The sequence below is a fragment of the Bombus flavifrons genome, chromosome 16, assembly GCF_040668555.2.
Source record: "Bombus flavifrons isolate JBK064 chromosome 16, iyBomFlav1_principal, whole genome shotgun sequence".
Classification (NCBI taxonomy): Eukaryota; Metazoa; Arthropoda; class Insecta; order Hymenoptera; family Apidae; genus Bombus; species Bombus flavifrons.
Window position 1 is genome coordinate 10,088,270 of NC_138457.1, and position 24,890 is coordinate 10,113,159.

Here is a 24,890-nt window from a genome sequence, read left to right on the forward strand (position 1 = left end):
GTATGTACGCTATAATTTTATGAAGCTTGAAGAAATCGGAACTATCGTTATCACTCGTAGCAGTAGGATACATTACGGAAATATTTCTTTCGCTTTTTATTTGTATGGCGAATCCTGTAAGATAGCCATTATTTTAATATACTTTAACATCTTGATAAAACGATACTTTTAAGTTACTGTATGTATATCTTTTTAATAATATAGTGATTGTACAATTTTTATGCATTATTTCACTGCATAGTTCTTAATGGGTTTACGACGAGACATGCGGAGGGAATTGAAACGGATAATCAAAAAATTTTCTCGAATACGAAGGCGCTCCACGATTTTCCATGAAGCTAGTTAAAAGGAATTCGAGTCCCTCGAGTATCTTCCGGCAAATCGGAACGTGGATAAAGTTCACCTGCATTAGAAAAATTTGTTTTCGTTCGTTTTAATCAGACAGCGTTAGAAACCAGCAGATCAATTTTCAAAATGGATTTTCAACTCTCCAAAGTTGAGTAAAGTATATCGAAAAAGTTCAAAGTCCCAAATGATTCCACCACGGTTTTATTTTATAATAGATCGACGGTATGTCGTTGAAATAAGCTAAAAGCCCGTACATTTTTACAAAGGTAATAAAACGCTACGTTGATAGATGTTAATAACTAAATATAATAATTATCATAGCAAAGTCAAGTATCATGACAAACAATCTTTTCTGTCTTCTTATTCGTTGAAAGAATATGGCGCAGAAATTCAATGGCAAATTTAAAGATCCGTACTTGAAATTTATTAAAAAATTTCAAATTACATCGAAATATCTTAAATTCAAATTTGCAGTCGAGAGATTCATACCCTTTGCCTACGCTGTCTTTGACTTCACAGTCTCCCTACACTTCTACATCGGTTATACGTGTTTGGCGGGGCAATCTCGACTAGGGGCCAACTTTTCGATTTTCCGTCGGTCGATTTCGTTGCACAGAGTAGCTGGGAACACGTGTGCCGTGTGATTCGTGTGTGAGCCTCGCTCAATTTCCTCGGTGACGAGCCGGCCGACTACCTGTAGACGAGCCGATTTATCACGGCCTATAATTGAACGGAAGCAATTTATTAATCGGCCTCGCGCGGCTATACGATCGATCCTACGCCACTGCGCGATTCTTTCATTCAAAAGCTCTATTCCAAGGGCCTGAATGCAGGTCCTGACCCAGTTTTCACGTTTTTATGCAAACTTCAACCAAGAGTTATAGGTTAAGGGACTGAGGACCTGGACCTTTCTACTTCTTTTTCATTAGTTTAGAGTTCTCTATTTCTCTTTCTCTTCCGGAAATATTGGAATTGTTGTTTCATTTCCTCGTGTTATTTCGAGCAACATAATTTACGAGAAGAAAATAACATTCTGGGGATTTCTAAATTAAAAATGGATAAAAAAAGAATACAGGGGAGAAATGTTTCACCGTTAATGGAAGTTTGCGCAGTGAACAGAGATAAAGAACTGACGCGAGCAAAAATGTTGGAAAATCTTGAATGAAACTGTCAATCAACTTTGAGCACATCGAGCAAACACATTGTACGATATACGAATAAAGCGCGATTGTTTTCCCGGGCAAACATTTTTAATTAAAGCAAAATTTGAGAATTTTGCTTCTGGATACTTAACTGTACTTTTATATTTGTATTATAATAATAGTAATTATTCGAAAGTTCGAACAATTCGACAGGTGGTCTTTTTTTATCGTAACCCCCTGAAAATCCATTCAAACAGCATAATATTTCTCGGGGAAAATTTCAAATTAACGAAATTGAAGCTAATTCGCAATAGACTCAATTCTCGAAACTACTCCACGTGAGTTTATTTTTGGCGATCGTATCGGCTCCAAAGATCGACTTGTACGGCTTGACAAAATTATTTCCGGTTGACCGGACGAAAATTCAGCACGACGCGACGAGTTAAACGACAGGATCAATGCCGAGGTTAGACCGAGCCAGGTCTTAAGCGAGTTACTTTAATCCAATAGCAAACAGGATGAGATCCGATTAAGCCGCGTTAGCCGGCTATTTCCAGCGATACCGACGCACCGGCGCGTCTTCATTTTCCAACAGCTTCCTCCACCTCCGCGTTAACGTCAAACGTTATAGTTTCTAATTCGCACAATATCTGGCGAATGTTTCTAAAAATTAGAAGCTACCTCGGAGGTTAAATTGGTTGGACGAAAGTTTGTTGGTGTTTGTTGAGATTCCATTTATTGCAATTAATAGAACATTCTGACGAGTCTGTGGTTGAAAACCTTTTATCTACGTATACGAACAATAAGTTCATTTGCCTTTGCTATACCAGTTATTTACCAGAACCAATAAAATTTCACTAAGATATAATTCTTATCGTATAATCTTCTTCGCTAATTTATTAAAAGTTAATTAATATTTCCTCTTCGGAACCATTCTCATGATATAAATAGTAGGACACGCTGAAACGATCCGTCTAATTAAGATCGAACGCGAGGAATTACGTCCACTTTTGCAGGGTCACAGACATCTGTCATTTCATAACCGACGCTCGACGAGTTCATTCAACTCGACAGTGAAGAAGTTCATTCACGTCTGGCTACTATTGCGATATTAGACGTCTCTGAAGGGGCTTCTACCAACTTTACATCTAATTTACGTAGAATTATAGCCACAGAGTTAATCACCAATCTCTCTCCCTCTTTCTCTTTTTCTCTATATTTCTTAACGTAGGAAATAATTTTGGTGTAAAAGTAATTAACGGTGGAGGATGGATCATTTTCGTTCGTAATGAGTAAATTCACTAATTATTCTAATAATCCTAATTTCCTGAATTGAAAAAGAAACACTTGTAAAAATTCTTATTTTTCAACTAAACTGTAAACTGATAGATTCTTAAAAAAAGGAAACATACTTCGAATATATTTTACTTGTAAATGTTATTATATATATATGTATTTGTAAATGTATTTCTATATAGAATTAGCCCGGAAGAAAATAATTATACAATTATATAAATAGGTAGCTAACAAAATTACAGATAGTGGATCTGTTAAATATCGTAGAAAAGTATAAATAACATGATAGCGAGAGTAAGGAGGTCGCAAGAACGACGATGCCGCATAAAAAGCCATTAACCCGGCCGATTAACCGCATTAATCACCAATTAAACGTGACTCTTCCGGGTTAATGATCAACGATCGTGAGCAACTTCTTGCACAATGAGTTTTCAGATAAATTCGCCACGCAACAGTGATAAAAGTGCTAAACAGCTGTATAATCCCGCAAAATCTCGATTCATTAGTTAGAGAGGAATAACCATTTTTGATCGATTAGTGTATTAGATAATACATGGTTCCACCTTTTTCCAGAAGAAAATAGTTCCATATTTTCAACTTTAAAATGAGATTTCTAATTATATTTCCCGTCCATATTGACACATCATCTAACATTCATAAAATTCAGGGAATTAAGCGCATGAAATTCTCAACCAGCTCGTAATTTCAAAGTTACTTTCAAAATACGTTTTAACTTGAAACAATTCGATCGAAATCAACATTTTTTTAGCAAGCGAGGGCATTAATGTAATTATCAGAATGTTCTTCTCAATACTGATAAAAATATTTTTGTAAGATCGTTATTAAATTTTATAATAATTGGAGAAATAGAAATCGTCGAGTCACAAAGATTACAAAATTCTGAAATAAAATTTCTTTAAAAACAACAGCTAAATTATTTTCGTAACTGCAAAACCAATCCTAGAATCTCAAAGATCTTCTTAATTAAAACTTTCTCGTGTCATCATAAAGAATCAACCAAACTTTTATGTCTCTTCTTGCATAAAACGCGAATTAGTTCAGAAACGGAAAGAAAGAAAAGAAGAAAGAAAAAAGGAAAGAGAAAAATGGAAGAATCTGTCTACTTCGACGTGAGATCGGTAAAAATGTTCATTTCCGCGGGAATTTCGTATGGCGGCCGGAAGTGACCCTGATAAACGGTATTAAACGTTCCAACGCGTGCTTTGAGAGGTCTGAAAACGGTTTTCAGTGCTTCCGCAGCGTGATTCCACGCTCTTATTTGAATTTTCAAGCCCCGGTTCTCTGATAACGACATTCTAAATTCTCCAAATCTCTTCGTACCGGAAGTAGTGGTCATCAAGCTCGACTACACGTCGCATAAATTATCTTTTTGCGCCTGTATATCTTTGAAACCTTTGGTATGATCCTCGATGTAAAAATTGATATATCCTAATTTCTTTCCTTTATTATAGTAGCGTTTTCTGATTCAGAAACATTATCATGCAATGCCCATTTTACGTTTTCTGGAAGATACACCGCCAAGGGAGCACTATATTAAGCCATTGCAATTCGTTCTAGTTTCTGACGGACGGAAATTAAGAAAAGAAAAACGCCCTGCTCCGATTGATTTCGCAGAGGATCTTTCCATAAGCTGGATTCTGAATTTCAACTGAACGTACCGATGTTACTGGTCTGAGCGGAAGAGAGAAATCTTTGATCTTAATTCGAGTATAAAGCGGAACTTCTCATTCTGCAGTAAGAAACAATTATTTAGAAAGAGAGAAAATGATCGGGCAAAGAATTCTATTTCTAGAAAGGTAATTTGATCTTTCCATTTGACAAGGGAATGAATGATCGGAAAAGCTACACTGAAGGGATCGTAAAATTAATAGCGTTCCGTGGAAACGCTAAATAACAACGTCGAACGAATCCTCGCCTACACCCCCGCTGCATTCAATTGCAACAAATCTCGTTATTCAGTTTTTCCTTTTGTCAAGGAAAATAATTAATAATTAGACACAGACCGTTGCTTAAGGCAATTACAGAATTAATAGCGTTCATGGTGGAATAATAAGTTCGGGGTAGGGAACAATGTAGTTACAAAACAAAACCATCACAGGCCATAAACCTCCACTTTCATCTCTTAAAACGAGCCTTAATCCTTCTCTCTGGCATACGAAAATCGCCTTAAGAACCGCACAAAGACGGATATAACAGTCGTAAAATACGACGGCACGATCTAATTCACGCCTCATAAAATTAAAAAAAAAAAAAAACAGAGAGAGAGAGAGAGAGAGAAGGAAAGAGCGGAGGAGAAATAAAAAGAGAAGAGAATAGAGAAACAAAGAGGAGGAAACGGTCGCGCCTCATAAACCGTAATTTCCAGCGATACGAGAAGGAAAACGTGGACAAAACAGGAATTTCCTCGATTATACCGCCAGGACGTTGATTTCAAAACGAGTCTGCTGCGCGCGGAATTTAAAAAGATACACACCGACATGTTTTTTTTAATTCCCATGATTTCACGGAATTCGTGACTTTTGTTACACAATATATAGTACGATATCAGACGCGCAATAACATTTTCATCGGCGAAATAACACTTTGAGCATGAACATGTGTGACAACATTTTAACCTCGAGAAAGATGCCATACATGCCGACGAAATAAAATTTTCTTCGGTATTATACACAAAACGTAACAAAGAGGAACCATGTAATAACATGATACAAGCCTGGCACGAAAATCTGGGGTCGAAACCGAGCGTAAACAGCAAAATTCAGCAACTTCTTGAAAAATAAACGAGCGATTAATTACCAAAATTGAAAGCATCCAGGAACAAGGCACGCCATGTCGTTCCAACCTAAGTATTCCTCTCATGCTGTGTCTTAAACAAACGTAAATCTAAAGCGTCGAGTGTACAGAAAAATTGTACAGCCTACTATTGAATTTATTAATCTCATTACGAAGTACAACGATGAGATTTAAAAAATGAAATTTTTGACAAAAGCTGTGGCGCAGCGAGTCGACCGCGTCGAGAAAGTGGAATTTTCAACTCCTTGATATTCGCTCCATTTTCGCCACGTGTTGTTACTTCGTTGCTAAAAGAATAATAAATAAAGAAAGAAATAATAAGAGAGGAAAGAAGATCGTAGAAATATTTTTGTTGGACGGAAAGGAAGAACTTATGGGGGTTGGAGAATGTCAGGGTAAGTAGGTCGTGAATCACAGAGGTATGGGGTTGATATTCAGATGAACGAGCTTGTTACACGCGATACACCGTGGAAATCGATAGGTGCACGCAGCCAGCCCACCCTTCGATGCAATTTTTCCTCACCCCCTTTTGCGTAATGGAAATTTAATATTAACTCGATACGTCTGTTTGATAATCTAGCGATACAATTCTAAGGAATTTTCTCCTATTTGTATTCCTTATTTTATTCCTGTTCTTTTAAAAATATCAATTCCATATACCTTCTGGTATTTTTACGCATGATTATTATTAAATTTTATAAAGATTGACATAAAAAATTCAAGATTCCTTCAAAATATCCAAGAAATTTTCCCTATTAATATTAACACGTTGCACGTAATAACTCGAATAATAAAAATATATTTTACAGAAACCAGCAAAAAATTCTATTACCAAAAAATAGCATTACAAGCATATAATTACTCGTAAGAGAAAAATATACTGCCATAGAAACCGGTGAAAAGAATTACTAAAAAATTTCACGACTTTGTCAAACAGTTTCTCAACGTTCTCTGCCTTCGACAATCCCTAAGCTTCATCGATGATTCAATCCGATAATCGACGAAGAATACACAAGAAGATTCGCTATAGAAACTATAGACTGTAAATAAAGAGAGAGGAAGAAAATGGAGATATAATAATTAGGGGAGGAATCGAGGACTCGCAGAAAGTTGTGCTCTCGTTTTGCCAACAAAACCCTCTGCTTCGTCTGTTTTCATTCCTGTTCACTTCGAGGCATCCAACCCTCCACCCTTACGAACGTTTGACCGATCGTTTAAGCAGTTTAAGCGGTCTGTGCCAAGTTTAATCGAATTTAAATTGAATTTAAAATGCTAATATAGAGAAGCACGGTGTTTCGATGCTCACGTTTTATCATACACTTCGCGTTCTCTCGCATAGAAGTATCCCTCCGTCGCGAAACGTTTCCATATTTACCGTTCCCTCTACCTTTTATCCTCGTTTTGCTGCACTCTCCTTCTGGCTTGTTCTTTTCATTCGTTTTCTTTCAAATACAATTTACATTTCTCATGCGGATGTATAATTTTTCCGTAATTTATTCTCTTCATTGTGTCTATTTATTTTATTACGTGACTTTTTACGTTTTATAATTTGTTTGCTTACATTTTCATTATATTATACCTTTTGTATCACTCATATCGTATAACGTGTGTATGCTATGATCGTACTTTGATGCGTTTCACAATAGAAATACGTCGATGATTTCTACAAAAGTAAATAAAATCACTCATTTAGTCGGGAATAAATCGCGTTCGTTTTACAAACTTTATTCGACGAAAGTTCGTCGTGTCGCGTTATAAACGAATTTCTCTTTGCGGATTTTCATTCGGAAGAAGCGATAAGTGGTTTCCGAGTTGGAGAAAATTTTGTTTTCACCGAGTTAAATTTATTGCGCCAGAAGAATTAGATTTTGCAGGAATACAGTGAAATTTCGTTAGGCAGAATGTTCCAAAATGTGTAACGCAAACTGGTAGAAACTAATTTATCTCGGCGAAATATAGAGCCGGAAATTAATTTCACTTATTTCGAAGAGTTACATTCGTGATTGTTCACTTCCATTATGAATTTTTTCCTCGCGTACGAACGTGTTTCTTTCGCTTCCGTGCGGCGAAATCATCGTTTCAAAGTTGATGTTAGCGAAAAAAAGAAATTCGGTATTTCACCAACGTGTTTCGTCGTAAAATCGTAAAGAAATTTGAAGGGAAAAAGAGTATGAAAACTATGATGCGACCGGGAAACAGGTAGATCGAAGTGAGAACAAAATTCATGCGGAAACTTTACGTGTAATCGATGATCGGAACCATAGTAACCGCGATACTCATCGGGGAAACAAGTACAATTATGTTGAAAATAGAAAACAATGCACATCGAGCTTTTTTCTTCTTTCACCGCTTGCTCTGTCACAATTACTTAACAAGAACAAAATTAAAATCTGACAAGAAAATAAGTAAAATTATGAACCAAGCTCTTTCAACGGAATAATTCAGAAATTGTGGTATATTTCAACACCACGAGCAACTCGTTAATCGCACGTGAAACAGTTACAACTTATACATTTAATAACAAAAACGAGGCAACGAAATGGAAGATTACTTCGTTTGAGTTAGTCGCGTTAAACTTAGTAACGCGAGTTAATATTAAACCACGTAAATAGAGCGGGAGATTCTTCGGCCTGATACAGAGCACGAAACAAGCGAAATAATGCGAGAGGTTCGGCTTTGTGCCGCAACACGTCGCACAACTGCGATTAAATATGTTTGAACTTGAACCAAGAACTTCTCTTCGTTAAATTCTGTCTTCGAATAAAAGGAGAACGAAGATAAGAAGAAAAGGAAATGTCCAAAAGATAGCGCGAAAAAATTCCACAATCTAAAATAAATTTATCAAGCGCGTAAATATTCTTCCATCCTCTTCACAGCTCAAAAGATATTATCGCAACGCTAAAATGTCGTTTGCCGTAACGATCGTGCGTTTTCCTGAACCTGTCGGATTTTCCATAAGAATCAACGAAGATGTGTTTATTGTATCTACTTCGACGATCTTCACCGGCATTAACACACCACCCCAAACATACATTAGCTCATGAAATACATTATAATATAATAGATTTCTGAAATCGTTGATAACATAAAGTAATCTCTAAGTACTTCACGAGTATTCAAACGTATCATATTCTATAAGCGTTCAGATACTTTCGCAACTTGCTAACCCTAAAACCAACTAAATCCAAAAATGCACCTGCCATTCATCCTACGCAAATTCATCCCAATCAAAGATCAAGTCAAACAGCAGTCGTACACACCGAAGCATCGCTTCTCCGCGTATCCAAAATTTCGTGGAAAATCCCCCTCAGCCAAATTAGTCTTTCTCTACCGAAAGGACCGCGGACTGAAGATATAGCAAACGCGAGAACGATATCGAGAATTCAGGAGGCCTGGCGGGTCCGCGGAATCAGACAAAGAGGCCGACCGGCCGTTCCGGTAACCAACTTAACCGGAAACTTCGAATCAAAGCAAACACAGGGAAAGTGCCCGCGGGGGCCAGTTCGTCGGTTCATCGTGAAACTCGATTTACTATCCGGCACACCACCGCCAGCGTTTTCGCCCCTTCTCCGTCACAAGCGTAGAGAGGGGCATCGGATCCAAGAGGGGTGCGCTTTGATGCAACACAGCCCAAGCACCACCCTCATTGTCGTGTTGCAACAATGCGAGCTTACAGTCAGTTTGCGTGTAATTGGGAAGCCTGTTAGCCCCATGAGCCAGCGAGTGCACGATAATGATGAGAGTTTCCTGGCTGATCGAGTTACTTGAATTGTCTTAGACGAGGCTTTGGAGGACAAGCTTGTACCTTGGAGAGATCGAGAGCATGGTGAAAACGGGGATAATTCGTTTTTCGAGGTTTCGTGCACGTTTAGGCGTGATTCTGGCAGAATTCTGCAGAAATACGATTACCGACAGTGGAGAAACGCGAAAGAAGGAATGACCTATTGGGATTATATAACGATTATTGAAAAAATCGTTAGACGTTGGTCGTAAAAATACCAAGAATCGGCCTATCTTTTGAAATCTTTATCAAAATCCCGATACAAATAGAATCGTAAAAGAAAAAGAAAAAATGCCCTTTAATTCGTCCTCGCTTATACTATTTTATTTGAGAGTATCAGAACTTGCAACTTTGAAATGAATCTTATCGAATGCTGACGGCCTCAAATCGAATAAATAAACGAAATACCATATTAATAGTGTGCAAAATACAGGAAAAGATAAGAGTGGGGAGAAATTCGAGTTATCCAAGTTTGCTAGAATCCTGATTACGGATATTTAATGCATGTTAACGGAAACGTGAACGTTGTACGCAGGCGAAACGCGTGTAGAGCGGTCAGTACAACAGGTACGATAATGCGTGCTCTCGGTTTGTTTATACCGGGGGGGATTAAAATAATGCATCGATGCATCGGTCCGCCGCATTGAGCCAGATGAAGAGATTTAGCCGTAGCGCAAATTACATACGCATTAACGTGGGAAATATACCGTGGCCGAGGGTATGCATAAGCCACGATAAACGCATGTGCGTATATGCGTGCTCTTTGTTCAAAGGAGCGGGTAACGGGATTCGATGATTTCCTGTGATCGAGTGTGTCCACCAGTACGCGTCAACTGTCTCCAAGAATTTATGGATAACGCGGAACAAGCTGATTTACGTATCTTGATGCGATATTATAACTTTTTCGGTGATATGGCGAGCTATGAAAGTTTTTGGTTAGAGTGGAATTTCGTTATAGCGATAAGAGTAAGGAATCGTAGAAAAACAGCGTCTTTAGTTTCACGGCGTTGCGTCGCGTTGAGGTTAAAAATCTTTCTTCCTTTTTTTTTTTTTTTTTTTTTTTACTTACAGTTTATATATTATGTATAGTAGTATCTATGTATAATCGAAACTTATATAATAGAATAAAGAGTTTCTTTAATTTTATACCACTTTCCTTTATAAAAATGATGATCCAAAAATCCCTGGAAACACGCGCTATCTTTTATTTCAGTAACTGAGACAAAGAGCATTCCGATTTTCTTTACAGTATTAATAAATCAGTTTGTATAAAACAAGCTGCACGATATAACCCAATAATAATTCAAAAAAATATTTAAATTCAATAACGCTGTAAAACTCAAACAAAAATTAATTTCATTCGGTAAAATAAATTAAAAGACTCTATTTACTGTGTAAATGTTATATCCTATCAAATACTAGATTACATCCCTCAAATACTAGATCGTCGATTAAACCACGCCGCAGTAACTCGAAGCAACTACAAAATGCGACCTCTACGTAACAAAATCGAGATGTTCGCCATCTTTCAGTAACGTTACATCGTTGCAATTGAAACACATTTAGCGATGCGTTTTCATTTAGGCAAACCTTCCGCCGGAAAATTACGCGTGTCCAGAATGAATGCAATCCTCTGCTAGGTCGAATATTTCGGTTTGAAACGATACGTTCCACGGGATTATTTGTCGCTTCCTACGCGCGTTACACGCGATTCGGGATAAATTAATATTAATCGCCGTTAAACATACCGTTTATAGTTCGCTACGATTACTGACTCGTTGAATATGATTTTCGAATGACTTCTCGAATGACTAAAGAGTAGAATATGTTTGTACGCTACTGGCGAAATTATGGGATTGCAAAGTAGAAAATATATTTGTAGAATTTTCAGGAATACCGAGTTATTCGTTGAGTAAAGCATACGAGGAGATAGCGAAAACGACAAACGTATTACGGATACTCGTACAATTTTATATCTTTCATTTAACCGAAGAAATAAATTATAAATAAATTTTGATACTATTACGCAGGATTCGTTAATATTTTGAACCAGATTCGTAGAAATTTAGGTTTCTCGTGTCTGTACATATGTATGAGCGATTCTGTAGTTAGGTGGAAGACTGTTTTTACTTACGGTTCTTTTGTTAAATCTGTAGTTGCGGAGAAGCGTTTTAAGTGGAAGGAAAATTTTTCTGAATGGCAGCTTGCACAAAATTTCCTTTTTCTCTCTGACAAACTAGGTTACGAAGTTGGTATTCCGTGAAAAGGAGAGTAACTGTATGAGTTGTCGGCGTTGAAATGCGAAATTTTGAAGCAGGTTTACATTAATTTTAATTATCCTAATTCGCTGGGAAAAAGTTTGGAAAACGTAGCAAGTACCATCTCCCCTTTTTCTACTAAATAATTAATATTAATAATAGCGAAACCAATTCCATTTCTGGAAATGCAACATTGCTATTGTAGAGCTAATTAAACGAATGATAAATAATAAATAAATATACAGATGATCTCACGTTACTGAGTCAAGACATAGATTCAACATAGCAAAGGGAAGAGAAAAATGTTATTATAGAAAGTGAAATACTTTCGAATGGTGCGTACGTTATGTTTAAATTTATTCTATATTTCATAAACTATATTACATTGCATTTAACTATTTAAACTGCATTTTAGTAATTACACTCTTAAGGAACAATGAAACAATCAAGAGCATTTGAATTAACGAACATTCATCAAGATTTCTCAATATCTTTTCCATGACAATTCGCAAACTTTTTACCAATCTTCCAATCAGTCGACAATTTCCACAGAGAATACTAGCTTTGTGAAATCGTCAAGCAAACGGATAATAATAGATAATGATGGTCAAACGGACGGTCATCGGGCCGAATCGATGATTCGATTGTTTCTGTTATTACTCTGTTTGGCCATCCGCGTCCTGCTCACCGAGTGACTCGCTGGCGCGGCACAAACTGCACTTCCTCGTACGGATCAAATGCGTTTTTACTTAGATTTGGCCAAGGTCGTGATTAAATCGAACCAAAGTTCCAGTTTCGTATTCTGTTCATTTTCCGATCAATTCGATTATCTCTATTAGAATGACTTCGATCTTAGAGCCATCGTAACATTTATAAAAATAAGAATTTCAAAATTTGTAGCAGTCGCATCGTTTGCCGCTCCCTTTTTTCAACTACAGTTCCATTGATTTTAAACTACATTCGAAGCGATTTACCGGGAATTCTGATAATTCGACCGAAGCATTATCTAACTTTTGATTTAAACAAATTGAATAATGACCATCCACTTGATAAGTTTGGGAATTTGATTAATATCTCGCCTCATTACCATGTTAACAAGCCCTACTTAATTCACAATTATTATTAAATAGTTCATTCACCCGGCATTTTGTGCATTTGACCGACATTTCAAGCCGCACAGTCTGTACAAGTGGTTTCCACCGAGAAATGAATAATTAAATTCAAATAATTACCTATCTTCTCTATTTAGCTCGTAATCACTACCATTAATTGACAATTCTTTCGATCGAATAATCTTCTCATTTAATAATTATTCATTCAGTCGCGATTCATTTTCCGCGATCTCGTAAATTTGAAAAATTCTAGAATCGGAAAATCTACAACTGAGACTTCAAGAAATAAGAAGAATAAGAATGAAAGTTATAAAATTCAAACTACCTAAGCTGAATTCCAAATGTCCGGAAATTAATTAACAATAATGTTGGAAAGAAATGTGAATTCTGAATGCGCGGTGAAACCTCGGCGAAAGAACATTGGTATTAAAAAGCTCCGTCTATTTTTATTCAATTTCTAAAATTTACTTGGATTCTTATAGGACTACGTAAAATGAGATTTTAGTAGGTTGTCACTTACCTGATTTTTGCCTTTGAGGACGAGAACGTTTGTAACACGGCCGAAGGGGACGCCAAGATGGATGATTTCACCCTCTGATACTTCGTTGGGGATGTTTCTGATGTGGATAACCCTCGAAAGTTTGCCGTTGTGGCTCTTGTCGAGTTTAACCTGCGCATACACAAAATTCTCATAGTTAGTCAAAAGTTATATACTATACAGTATGTGTGTATAATAAAATTACAAATAAGCCACGACAGTCTCGAATCATCGAACCCTGTATTTCAAAATAAACTTTTCGTTTTTTAAATTATAGCGAGCTATTAGAATATTTGGTACGTGGACGAAACGAATCCTTATTCGAATCCCATCTCCCTATAGTCACGTGCGTAAAAATATAAAAACGCATAAAAATCCGCGGTCGACTTACAAACGATATAAATAAAAAAGCGTGCACGCAAAATATTTCCAAACACTGTATCGAATAAAATTGCATTCGTTCCTCAAGGGTGCCGGCTTTTAAAATTCCATCAACCCTCGTTAAAACGGGGGGTGGCATGCGTGCAGACCTACACCACTTCCGGCCTAGGAACGAGGCCCCGGTGTACAAGTAACGAAACTTTTCGCCCGCTTTCGTATAAATTTAAATCGAAATCCCGCCGCCGGCGGAATTTTCAATCACGGCTCAATCTAGTCGAGACTCTCGGCAGTCACTGCGTCCCTTTTCGCCCCTCTCTGCCTGTTCTTCCGCTTCTGCCGCGCGTCTTTTCCTGTTCCCTTCCAGCCTTGGTTCCCTTTATTCGAGGCCCGGAGCTTCCCGTCGGGTTTAACCGATCGGAAAATGCGCTTCTTACCGAGTTACGGAAGACAGATACTTCTGCAGCCTCTGTAAACCCTTCCCAGATATTTTTCTTCTTCAGGGGACGAGGGTGAAATGTTGGTTAAGGTTTCGCGGCTGTCTGCTCGACGTGTAGGAATCTTTTCTTCTTGTTTCGCAAGTAGTTACTCGTGAAACGGATGAGATTTCGCTGTTTTTATTGTTTAAGTGAGTTTATGAAATCCATGAGCTCCGAAACTGCGAGAAGCGCACGAAGTTGAAATGGTATCGAGTACGCAAGAATAATTTCTGTTCTTTGTAATATCGAAGAAAGAGCTGTCGGAATTATAGCGTACTTTTTGGTGAAAGGACGGTTGGAATGAGAAAAGCTTTTGACAGTACTCGACTAAATGATAGGACTACTAACCCTTTGCGGACGCGTCGGCATACAGCCACCAGTGCTTATCTATCGTTTTTAGCGATAAAGCAGCTAGGGTCATAGCATAATAAACAATTGGAGTCAGAATACAGCCCGTAGAAAGATACCCTGGCCAAATCTTATCTCTGTTTCAGATAAACTTTTGTAACTGTTTCGGATAAACTCGTGATTGGGTGTTTCACAGCGTATTTCTATCTCCGACTTTTGTGGTCTTTTGTGGAAGCTAACAGTCATCCAATCCGTTCAAAAATTTATCTACCTATATACATATGTACGTACATTGAACGAAGACACACTTTTCATTTCTACCACTCGAACGTGAAACGCAATTAAACAAAGATAATCCGTAGAGCTATAAATAAAGAATACACTTTATATTATTGTTATTATTATACTTATTATAACTCGAGATATAAATAGAGAAAGAAGTAAGGGAACGCATTATGCGGTAATTGAAGAGTAACGATTCGGAATCTTGTGTGTATCTAGTGCATTGGAATTATACGAAACGATGCCCTCATTATGGATTGCACACGCGCGCTCCACTATCGAATAATACACGAATATAATACGTCATTATACAAGCACCGAGAGAACCGATTACTTCGCATTCAAATCGTACAATATCGTCGTCAAAATCTCTCGAAGGTAAGGCAAGATTTAATCCGTGCCGACATTATTCCTTAGAACCACGATAATTCGTATACTATCACTGTTATTATCTACCTTATTTACATTCGATACTTGTCTTTAAAATACCTCGAATATTAATGCCAGATATTGTTCCTTTGAGGCTTGTACTTTCCGTGTTTCATTGGATTTATCTCATTTTCAATTTGACGCTTTGAGAGCTGATGCTGATGAAATACTACGATTACTAGTAGTAGTAAGTTAGAAATTAAATATTGCCAGATAGCTAAAATAGAGTGAAAAATATTTTTTCTTTGATAAATCGTTATTTTGCCAAAGGAAATCAGGTAGGTCAAGAGAAATTACGTATCTAGGTATTTATTAAAAAATTGGTCTCCTCGAAGTGACAGTTAATAAATCACGAGGAATATATTTTTGAACGATACATGATCAAAATTTGTAGGTGTACCGCTATTGTAGACGTCGATTTGCCTGTCATCCTCGTGCTTCCCGGAAAAATGCATGTGGCAGATCGAATATCGTTTCTCTATCATTTATCTTGTCGCCGATAGAATGACGATTTTGTACAAATTTGCCGACAAAAATTCCAGCCAGCTTTTCTGAGAGTTATTCTCATAAAGAAAAAATAAAACGTGAAAATGGACCAAGGGATAAAATATAGTCAGTACAATACGCTCTATAGTGTGATTCGACAAAAACTGTATAAAATTGTCGACAAAGGTTCTACTCATTCTTCCAAAGCATCGCTTCTTAATTAAACAAGGAGGAAAACTTCTCAAAAATGCTGATTCCATGAGTTCTCAAAAATGTCCATCTAAAAATTTCCCGGGAATTTCAAAAATTTTTAAGAATTTCTTTGAAGAAGAAACTTTTAAGGAAAAACTCCAACTTATTTCAGAATACGTATCTAAAAGAGTATTGAAAATATTAAAATCGCCGAGATTATTCCGCATCTCTAAATTCCACCCCAATTACATCAGCCTTCTCAATGTCAAAGCACTAAAAACGTTCAACAATGCAACATAGAAATCGAAGTAACCAGGAAGGAAGAAAGAGGAAAGAAAAGAAGGGTCACTTTTCGACGTGTAACCACTGAATACTCTTTCCGGTGTCGTGGACAGGGGCTTAAGGGGTGGAAGAATCGCCGCGGGAAAGAAGTCGAGGGTTTAATTTCAAAGGTTGGCCGAATCCGCCAAAAGCCACTCGAAGAGACTCGAAACTCGGAAAGAAGCGTGGAAAACTCGTCGAGTGGATACTTATATTATGTACTTAAAGCTTTTCGAATGAGGAACAGACAATAAACGAGGCTGCGTTATATAAATTTTATTACAGCGACGCGAATAAAAAAAGAAGTGACAATAACGTAAGATTTAATTGTCTTTAGAATCATACATTTAATTGATAAATTTGAAATTTAAATTTCTACTTGTTACATTTTCTTTCGTTCGCTGCTGTAAATTCAAAAAGAAAAGGGAAACAAAAATTACTTTAAATTCGCCCAACATTACAATCATAAAAAATCAGCGCTAACGCAAAACCGAAAACGAAAATAGAAATATAGGGACGAAATTGGTTAAAGGCCCGAATAAAATAGAAAACAATCGCAATGAAAAGAAGCATGGTTGAAAAAAAAAGATGCGAGCTGGAAAGTTGAGCGCGAGCAATTCCGAAGAAGAGGCTATCAAATGAGACACTCGAAATGTCGAGGACGAAACGATGCGGTACGCGAGTGCCTGTCGATCGCAGAGAAGAGGCTTAATTGGCCGGCGTTTTCCTCGTTTTTGCAAAGGTAGCTTAGGCCACCGAGAAACGCTGCAAACAAGATTCGCTTCGAGGACCGTTCAATCGTTCTCAACGACGACCTCGAGGACCTACTCGTGTGCCTGGACAACGTGTTCTCGGTGTCTTCCTTTCATTCCACTTAGCTGTCCAAAACTTCGACTTGACCAGTGCCTTTCTTCCAGTTTTTCTTCTTTCCTCCATGAAATTTTGTGACAATTGCTATACGTTCTTATGTTATAGCATTGGTACTTTTTTAATATTACTAGATTTGTAGGATAACGCGAAAGTTTGTCTACTTTTGTACACGATACTAATTTATTTTCACAACTTCGCTGCAATTATTTTTATGAACCCTTTTATTTTACGTTCCTTCTTATACACAGTTCATCTTTATACGCGATACCAGCACATCTTTAGATATAATTATACGATTATAATAGATAATAACTTTTCTTCTCCTCCTTATGTAAGAGAGAATAAAAATTCGAGTTATAAAGGGTTAACCCTAAGGAACGATAAAAATCCTACTTTCACCTCCTTTCCTGTTTCCAACCAGCCTCTCGTCGAGAATACGTCTTCCTTCATCCGAGCCGATAATTGGACATAATGGAGGCAATTTGCGGAAAATCGCTTGTAGGAAATGGGCACCGTGACCTCCTCCCACCGGTTGATAACGAGGGAGGATGCGCTCCGCCAACCGGAAGTCAACATTCCAATTCCGTTAGAAAATGCCTCGACACGGAATACCCTCTCTACATCGCAGGGAACAAAGGATACCATTTTGCTCTCTGTTTTCTCTTTGTTTTACTACACTCTGCTGTTCTCTTATTCAATTTTTAAAATAATTACAATTAGATCGTGAATTCTTGTGCAAATCCACATTTTTATGAATACTATTTAGATTCCAAGTCTTAATTCCGAGTCTTTTAAGACTCTCTAAACTGTTGCAACCATGTGTCAATACTATTGTTTCAATGCTATTAATAAAAAGAATACTATAACTGATTCGTGATATTAAATAAATTCAAAAACTCTAAATTAAAAGGACGGAAACAAAAAGTGGGATTCCCAATTATCGTATCGCTGAAAATGGAAGGCAAAACTATAACGTGGCTCGAACACAAGTCAAATACCAAGAGATCTCGTATTTCAAGACGGGACGTGCGGCAATATGCAGCGGCAAACAAGTTCAAACACGCGAGGAGCAACCGATCCTGTCCCAATAATAAAAATCAGCTGTCGTATTATTCGAGGAGAGTCAAGCATGGCCTACGTAAAAAAGATTCCCATCGATATCGCCCTGCTTATCCTGTTTCATCTCGCTTGCTATACTAGAAGTTCCCCATCTTTTTGTCCTCCCTTCGCTCGATAGGATCTTTGCCAACGCGATAGAAAATTCGCTTCGAATTTATTAACAAATAAATAATATACACAAAATATTAAACGTTAAGTATTAAAATTGTCTTGTATTTAAGATTCTAATTCTTATAAGCTGTTTACTAAATGTTTTACGATTAGGATCGTGTAGACGGAAACGTCGTACAATACATATAAATCTTTTAGTAATGTGACAACTATTTCTTACACTTTATCTCGAAATTATATAATCTATCTCAAAGCAATGTATTTTTAGGAATAAGAGTAGAGGTAAATATTACAGAGAAATTTCTTGGAAACGTATTGTGATCACGCAAAGACCTACTGACCACGTTTTGTTTACATACTTTTCGTTTCTTCTTGCATGGCCATGAGCTACATCAGAATGAATCGACTGCGTTCGTACAGGAAGAAAAGAAAATAATGCGTAGCATGTAATATCTCATCTCAGACTGTGCAAAAATCTGTCGATTTTAATTGAAGAATAATTTGCCCGCTAGAGCAGAAAATACTAAATTTATGTACAATTCCTAAAAAATTAAACAACTCGAAAATTGAAAAACGAGGAATGTATTTAACTGAATGTTTACATGTTTATATAATAATCTTGTACACGAAATATCAGGAAATAACTATAACCAAGAGATATAGGGAATAAAATAACAAATTTCAGTAATACATTTTGCATGAAGCACTCTCAGAGAAATTTTTAAATATATTTATATATTAGTATAATAATATCCTATGTAATTGTACTCTAGCTTCCTATATGCAATGCATTAATACGCTTGTCAAATATCATATAAAACACTAAATAGTTATAACCTGCATATATCAAGAAACAAGAGTACTGAAAGATAATTATTATTCTTTGAGAGCTTCCTACTTTGTCACTGTAAAAGAAACACATCTTACGAAACACAACAGATATATAAACAATGCCGCCATATTGCGATATGCAGTTTGATTATCGATATGCAAGCAATCGATATAAATCTTCAACTATCGAAACACGTATCATATCTTTATACCTAACCATTAAATAAAAGGCGGCCAATAAACAGAAATTAAAAACTTACGCGTACAGGCAATACATCCAGCAAGGAATCTGGACCGCTTGTTGTCATAGAGTTCGCGTTTTAGATCGTTGCGCATGTCCATGCATCGTTCGAACGTCGACACACGAAACTATCACTGATGCGGCACAGAAATACAAAAAAGCACATGTCACGAAAAAAAATATACAACACTAACAATCGCGAGTATGTTAAACGATGACGCAACGGTTTCCGAATCACGGCACATCCAAAATACGACGGAAAGCAAGACTGAACGCGGGAAAGTGATGCGAAACGACGACCGGTCAATGTCACGTTGATGCTCGCGCGTCCCCGTCACTACTCGGTTTCCTTCGGTTGCGCGCGCTGTTGGTATAGGAGTGGGGAAGACTGTCGCCCGTATTAAACATAAGTGCGCGAAAGATGAATATAAATACGCTGTTTGCGAGAAGTATTTGTATTTATGATTAATGAAGCATGTCGAAGTATATTAAATTTCGTATTATTTAATCCACTGAATATTTTGATATTCTGTATACTTTTGTATACTATGTGTACTTTTTGCATTTTTGCAGACTTAAAATTTCCTACAAGTGAATAAAAATCTGCAGTCCAGTTATTAGTATTCTACTATTTTCAGTTTAGTCAGACTTACACTTTATCCTGTCTGTATTTTAATTAAGAACCAATAATACGCCATAAATACAATCTAATTTTATGACAATAATATTCGATAAGATTAATGATTATCTTATTTGTTGGATATTTTCTATTTTATAAAAGTTTATTGCTTTGAACCATCACAACGTTTCCTTAATTAAAAAAGACAAAAATTATCTGTATCACCTTGTAAAAGTTATAGTGTAAAAATATATCTGAAAAAGGAAGTAGAAGGGAAAACGCACGTGCCGGGACGCAACAGGCGACGCTATGCTTGCATCCCCATTAGAATTCCAAGTAGGTTTCCCTTTTTCTCTTTCCTCCCGTTTCGCTAGCCATAACTTCCGCCCTTCAGGCATGTTTCCACCCTCGACCACCGACAGGAAACCCAGATTCTTTTCTTTGAAGACGAACCAGAGTGCAGATAAGCCAGCGCCATGTCGCCCTTTCGCGACAAACGCATTTCAGCGGCTCCTTAGAGTGCACTGAGGCAACCTCTGATTGTGAGAGTACTATTATAGAGAGATACGCTTTTATAGATTTTGCTTTATTAGAAAATGCTTCTTCTATCTTTTACCAAGATTATTGAAATTTTTCAGAATTATTACGAATCCTTAATTCATTACGATCTTATCGTGTATTTTTACTTCGTTGTGAATTTATCGTCAATTTTAGGATTTTTCTAATATATTGCGAATTTTTAAGTACTAAAAAATACGCCATTAATTATTAATTAACATGCAAAGTACTATAGCGTTAGCCATAATTTCTCACACATTTTAATTACTCCTCGTTAATCTCTGCATGAAAATAAATACTCGCAATCTCGAACCGGGACAATAAACTAGCATACATATCATCGTTTTTAAAAGCATCGACGCACGATAAATCAACTCCTTGTTCTAGTAGCGAGAAGGAAAAGCCCCGAGGAGCATCAATTATCCGGACAAGTCAGAAACATACTAGTCGGAGCGACGAACAGAAAAAGAGAAAAGAAAAAGGAAAAAACAGGAGAAAACGCTGTTCGAAAAGAATCGAATGCAAAAGAGCACTTTGGCGTTCAGCCATCGCTCTCGATCTTTCATCGAATCGAATTAATTGCGTCTGGAAGAGGGAGAAAGATGCAACGATCCGTGGCAAGAGGAAACTTGCGTGAAGCAGGCGAAGAAAAATCGAACGTGACTCGTCTTTCGTTTTTCAATTATACGTGGTAAAGGATATCGACGATTCTATAAATGAACACCGAGCGTGGCGGAGACTGATGGATGAATACAGAGGCAGGAAAAAAGCAAAGGAGCCTGCTGTTCGTTTAATTGGTCGCCACCCCTTTCCAAGTGGAATCGCCCGAAGACGAATGAGAAACGCGAAAAAAGGCGAATCAGAGCGAACGGATGGAAACGACAAAAAATTATGTGAAAATTATGTGAAGACATTTCAATATTATTGTCGGTTGGCGTGTAAAAGTTTCGATAAAAAGGAAAATTACGAGATGAGATAATGCGAAAGTTTTTCTTGAAATGATTCCCTGAATGGGTTGTTTTGATGAAAAAAAAATTGCTGACTTGGTAACATCTGATTAGATTTTTTGGACGTTTCGAGTAATATAAAAAATTGTGAGTTCCGTTTAATTTTCTTCTGGTTCAAGAAAATTGAAGATCAAATCGAGAATTAGTGTGTTTCATCTAGAAAATTGTCGATATAAATAGCTCACATTCTTTGCGTTTATAGAATTAATTTTGCGTTAGGTTTAGATTTAGTTTTAATATAGAATTAAGAATTAAGAATTGGGATTGTTCGCGATGCTTTTGATGTTTTAACTTTTTAGACAGCCCTTTTCGATATATTGTAATTTGAAAAAGATCAGAGATACAGAACAAATTGTAAATTACTACCCATAGCGCAAAAACTTTCAGCATATAGTATTTAATACCTCGCATATAGCAACCCTAGTACATTAAATGGTTACATGAACATAAAATAAAGCAAGGAAAAGGAAATATTCTGGTGTTACAAAAACACGGTCCCCGAGAGCTACTCGATCTCCATCCCTGGCGTTCATCCCCTGGAAAGACTCGCACCGGTATTATTACAAAGCGACGCATTAAACTACACGATATTTTACTTTTATCTCGATTTGCCCTAATAAAATAGCCAGCCTTCCCTTCGGTAGAACGCTGGTGTGCGTTCATGTAAAAGCCAGTTGCCACCATTTTTCATCCCTCCGACACGTCCCCTTTAGACTCATGCTCGCGTTTCGATCACGATGAATACACGCCACCCGATATCGATTTCGATAGGTCACTTGTCCTTTTTATACGTATACATTGCGAGTTCCTTTATGATTTCTCTGCACCCGGCTACATTTTCAATACCACCCTCTAGCAACGATTCATCATTCCATCGACGAATTTACACGATCGGCGGTGGTGTAATATGAAAAAAAGGAAAAGAGGAAACAGGTAGAACGAAGCGTGCTATCTGATTTTATTTATTTGGTTTTCGATTCGTTTGATAATTAGGTGTGTCAATTTTCTGTAATTCCTATAAAATAATAACTTTGACGATTATTTGTTCTAGTTCGATATCTCAGAACGAATATTTGTCAAGGTGTCGATTCGAACATTGAACTTTAATGTCGGAGTAGGTGAACGTTTCTAACATTAGAGTAATCGCGAGAGAAAGTAGAGAGAGAATAACCATACCGTGTTACATAATTAAATTCACGTTCGTGAAAAAGAATATTAAACGAAAAAAAGAATAGTACAACTACCTGACTAGAACGAAATTCAGGTAATAGAAGCTCCGGAGAACAGCACGGTACTTAGATATAAAAAATTCAAATGAAATTCAGCGAAACAATTGTCATTCGCTAGTACCAGCAACCAGGAAAACGCTTCAAAGATGAAGAAAATATAAAACAAAAGGGAGTACATCCTTCAATAGCAGAGGCAGCTACGCAAATAACACTAAATTTGCCTGTATTCAACGAAACAAAGGCGCTAACAATTCTCTCTCTGCATCACGCAAGATAAAAGTTACGGAAAACTGAACGAACGAACCGTCCTCTGTCTCCCAAATCTATCAGTATCGTATTGAAAAATAAAAAAATGAATTGGGAAAAGATATCCTTTGGCAGGAGAGGACCAATTGTAACCAGTGTCACAGTGTAGTCAGTAGGTAAACAAGAATGAAATTCGATCTACGTTGAAACAAGGAAGCCTAACAATTTCTATTTTCGTTGGATCAACCCTTTGTCTTGCAATATTCAGATACAATCGAGTAGGATACTTCCTAACACAATAAATCTAATATTAGATCATCCTGAAAATTTCTACACGAATATTTTGTTTATCGAACAATTTCTAAAGAATCGGTAAATTTATAATTCACATTGTAGATCGTTTAATGTATCTAGATAAATATTATCGATTTCTTCTAAATCTTTCATAGCTAGAATTTTGGTTACTGATTTTAATTATAAAAGATTATAATCGATTATAAACGAGACAGAGCAATCCATCAAGCGCAAGAAACTCGAGCTACGTTCGTTGGAGATTGGCTTTCGTGAAACGTAGAGCTTCGGGGATAGTGCTTGCAAGCCGTGCAATCGAAAGGGGTTGCCTAAACGCTCGTATGGTCGACGAGGTAATACATATTGACGTTTCGCCAATAATTTCGCAACGTCCCGACGCTAGGCGTCGATGAGATTCCGAATGATGTACTACACCCCTCATAACGGCTGCAGAAATTGGAGACACGAAATTTTATCGAACACGTGACTTTCAGAAAATGGTTTCTCAAATTTTATACGAGCCACAGTGTTTTAACAATTTTTCATAGCCGAATTTGGCGAACAGCGAGGCAAAGCACTTAGCTCGACCCGAATATCTTTCCGACTCGTTATAAAAATCGTTCTACCTCATCCTATCGACAAAGTTTCATTGTTCACTCGTGGGACACCCTGTATATGCGATAAATTCCGGACGAATAACAAGAATAAACGGATGCACGAAACGCACGGTTCCGTTCGACGTATATTTCTCGGTTTTAGCTTTCGCCCCATGCTTTTCGCAAAACAGAGGGAAAACGTCAAAATGCGAAAACAATTCGTCCGCTAATAGGAACAATTCCGAACAATACAGGCGTCGTTAAACTTTATTTATCACGATGAACAGAGATAAAAGGCGGAATGGAAAACGCTTGACGATTTTTTTTTCAGGCTAAAGGGCGGAAAAAAGAAACGGAAGGGATGAAAGTAGAATTTTCACGATTCTATATATTCATTCGTAGAAGACGAGGAGTCATGATTAATGCACCGTAGAGGATGATAACGGCGACATCAAAGAACGTCGATGTTCCCACGTAAAAGGGGATCTTTCTGTGAAAAAACTTGGTTAGAGGAATTCGAGTATGATCGCTAATTAATTAGGAGTGTTAGTGGTGAGTCGAATAGAGCTTTGAAATTTTATATTTTCGTGCCAGTGGAATTTTGTACATTGGCTACTGGGTATTCAGGAATATTTTCGAAAGTAGTAGAAATCGTAGAAATAATCGGTAGAAACGAAATATAGAAGAAGAATTATATAAAAGATTCTAGAAAGAAATTATATTAAAGAAAGAGAAATTTACTATTGCAACAACCCAGAGATTCGACAGAGATCGAAGGCAGATTATTTCCCATCGGTCATAAACAGCGACAATAACTCGGACGATATAATCGTCCCTAATTTTCTGTCACTATTTTCCCTTGGAACACGCATTGTCACGCGTTCCCAATAAGCAGTAATTGAACGACGAAAGGCACATGGGAGAATTGCGAAACGGCCCCGTTCCACTCGTCGCCATTTTGCTCGAGG

General features: G+C 37.1%; 1 protein-coding gene across 21 annotated transcripts in view; it reads right to left on the reverse strand.

The window, feature by feature from the left end:
* heph (polypyrimidine tract-binding protein 1 heph) overlaps positions 1–24,890 on the reverse strand; it is a 415,917-nt gene that overhangs the window by 78,149 nt on the left and 312,878 nt on the right. For 19 of the 21 annotated variants that reach the window (XM_069130464.1, XM_069130468.1, XM_069130475.1 and 16 more), the window contains one exon: positions 13,272–13,421. In XM_069130464.1, coding sequence (XP_068986565.1) covers positions 13,272–13,421 — 150 coding nt within the window. Of the gene's footprint in view, positions 1–13,271; positions 13,422–19,395; positions 19,649–24,890 lie in introns of those variants that run through there. The other 2 variants (XM_069130478.1, XM_069130477.1) reach the window with 2 other exon arrangements.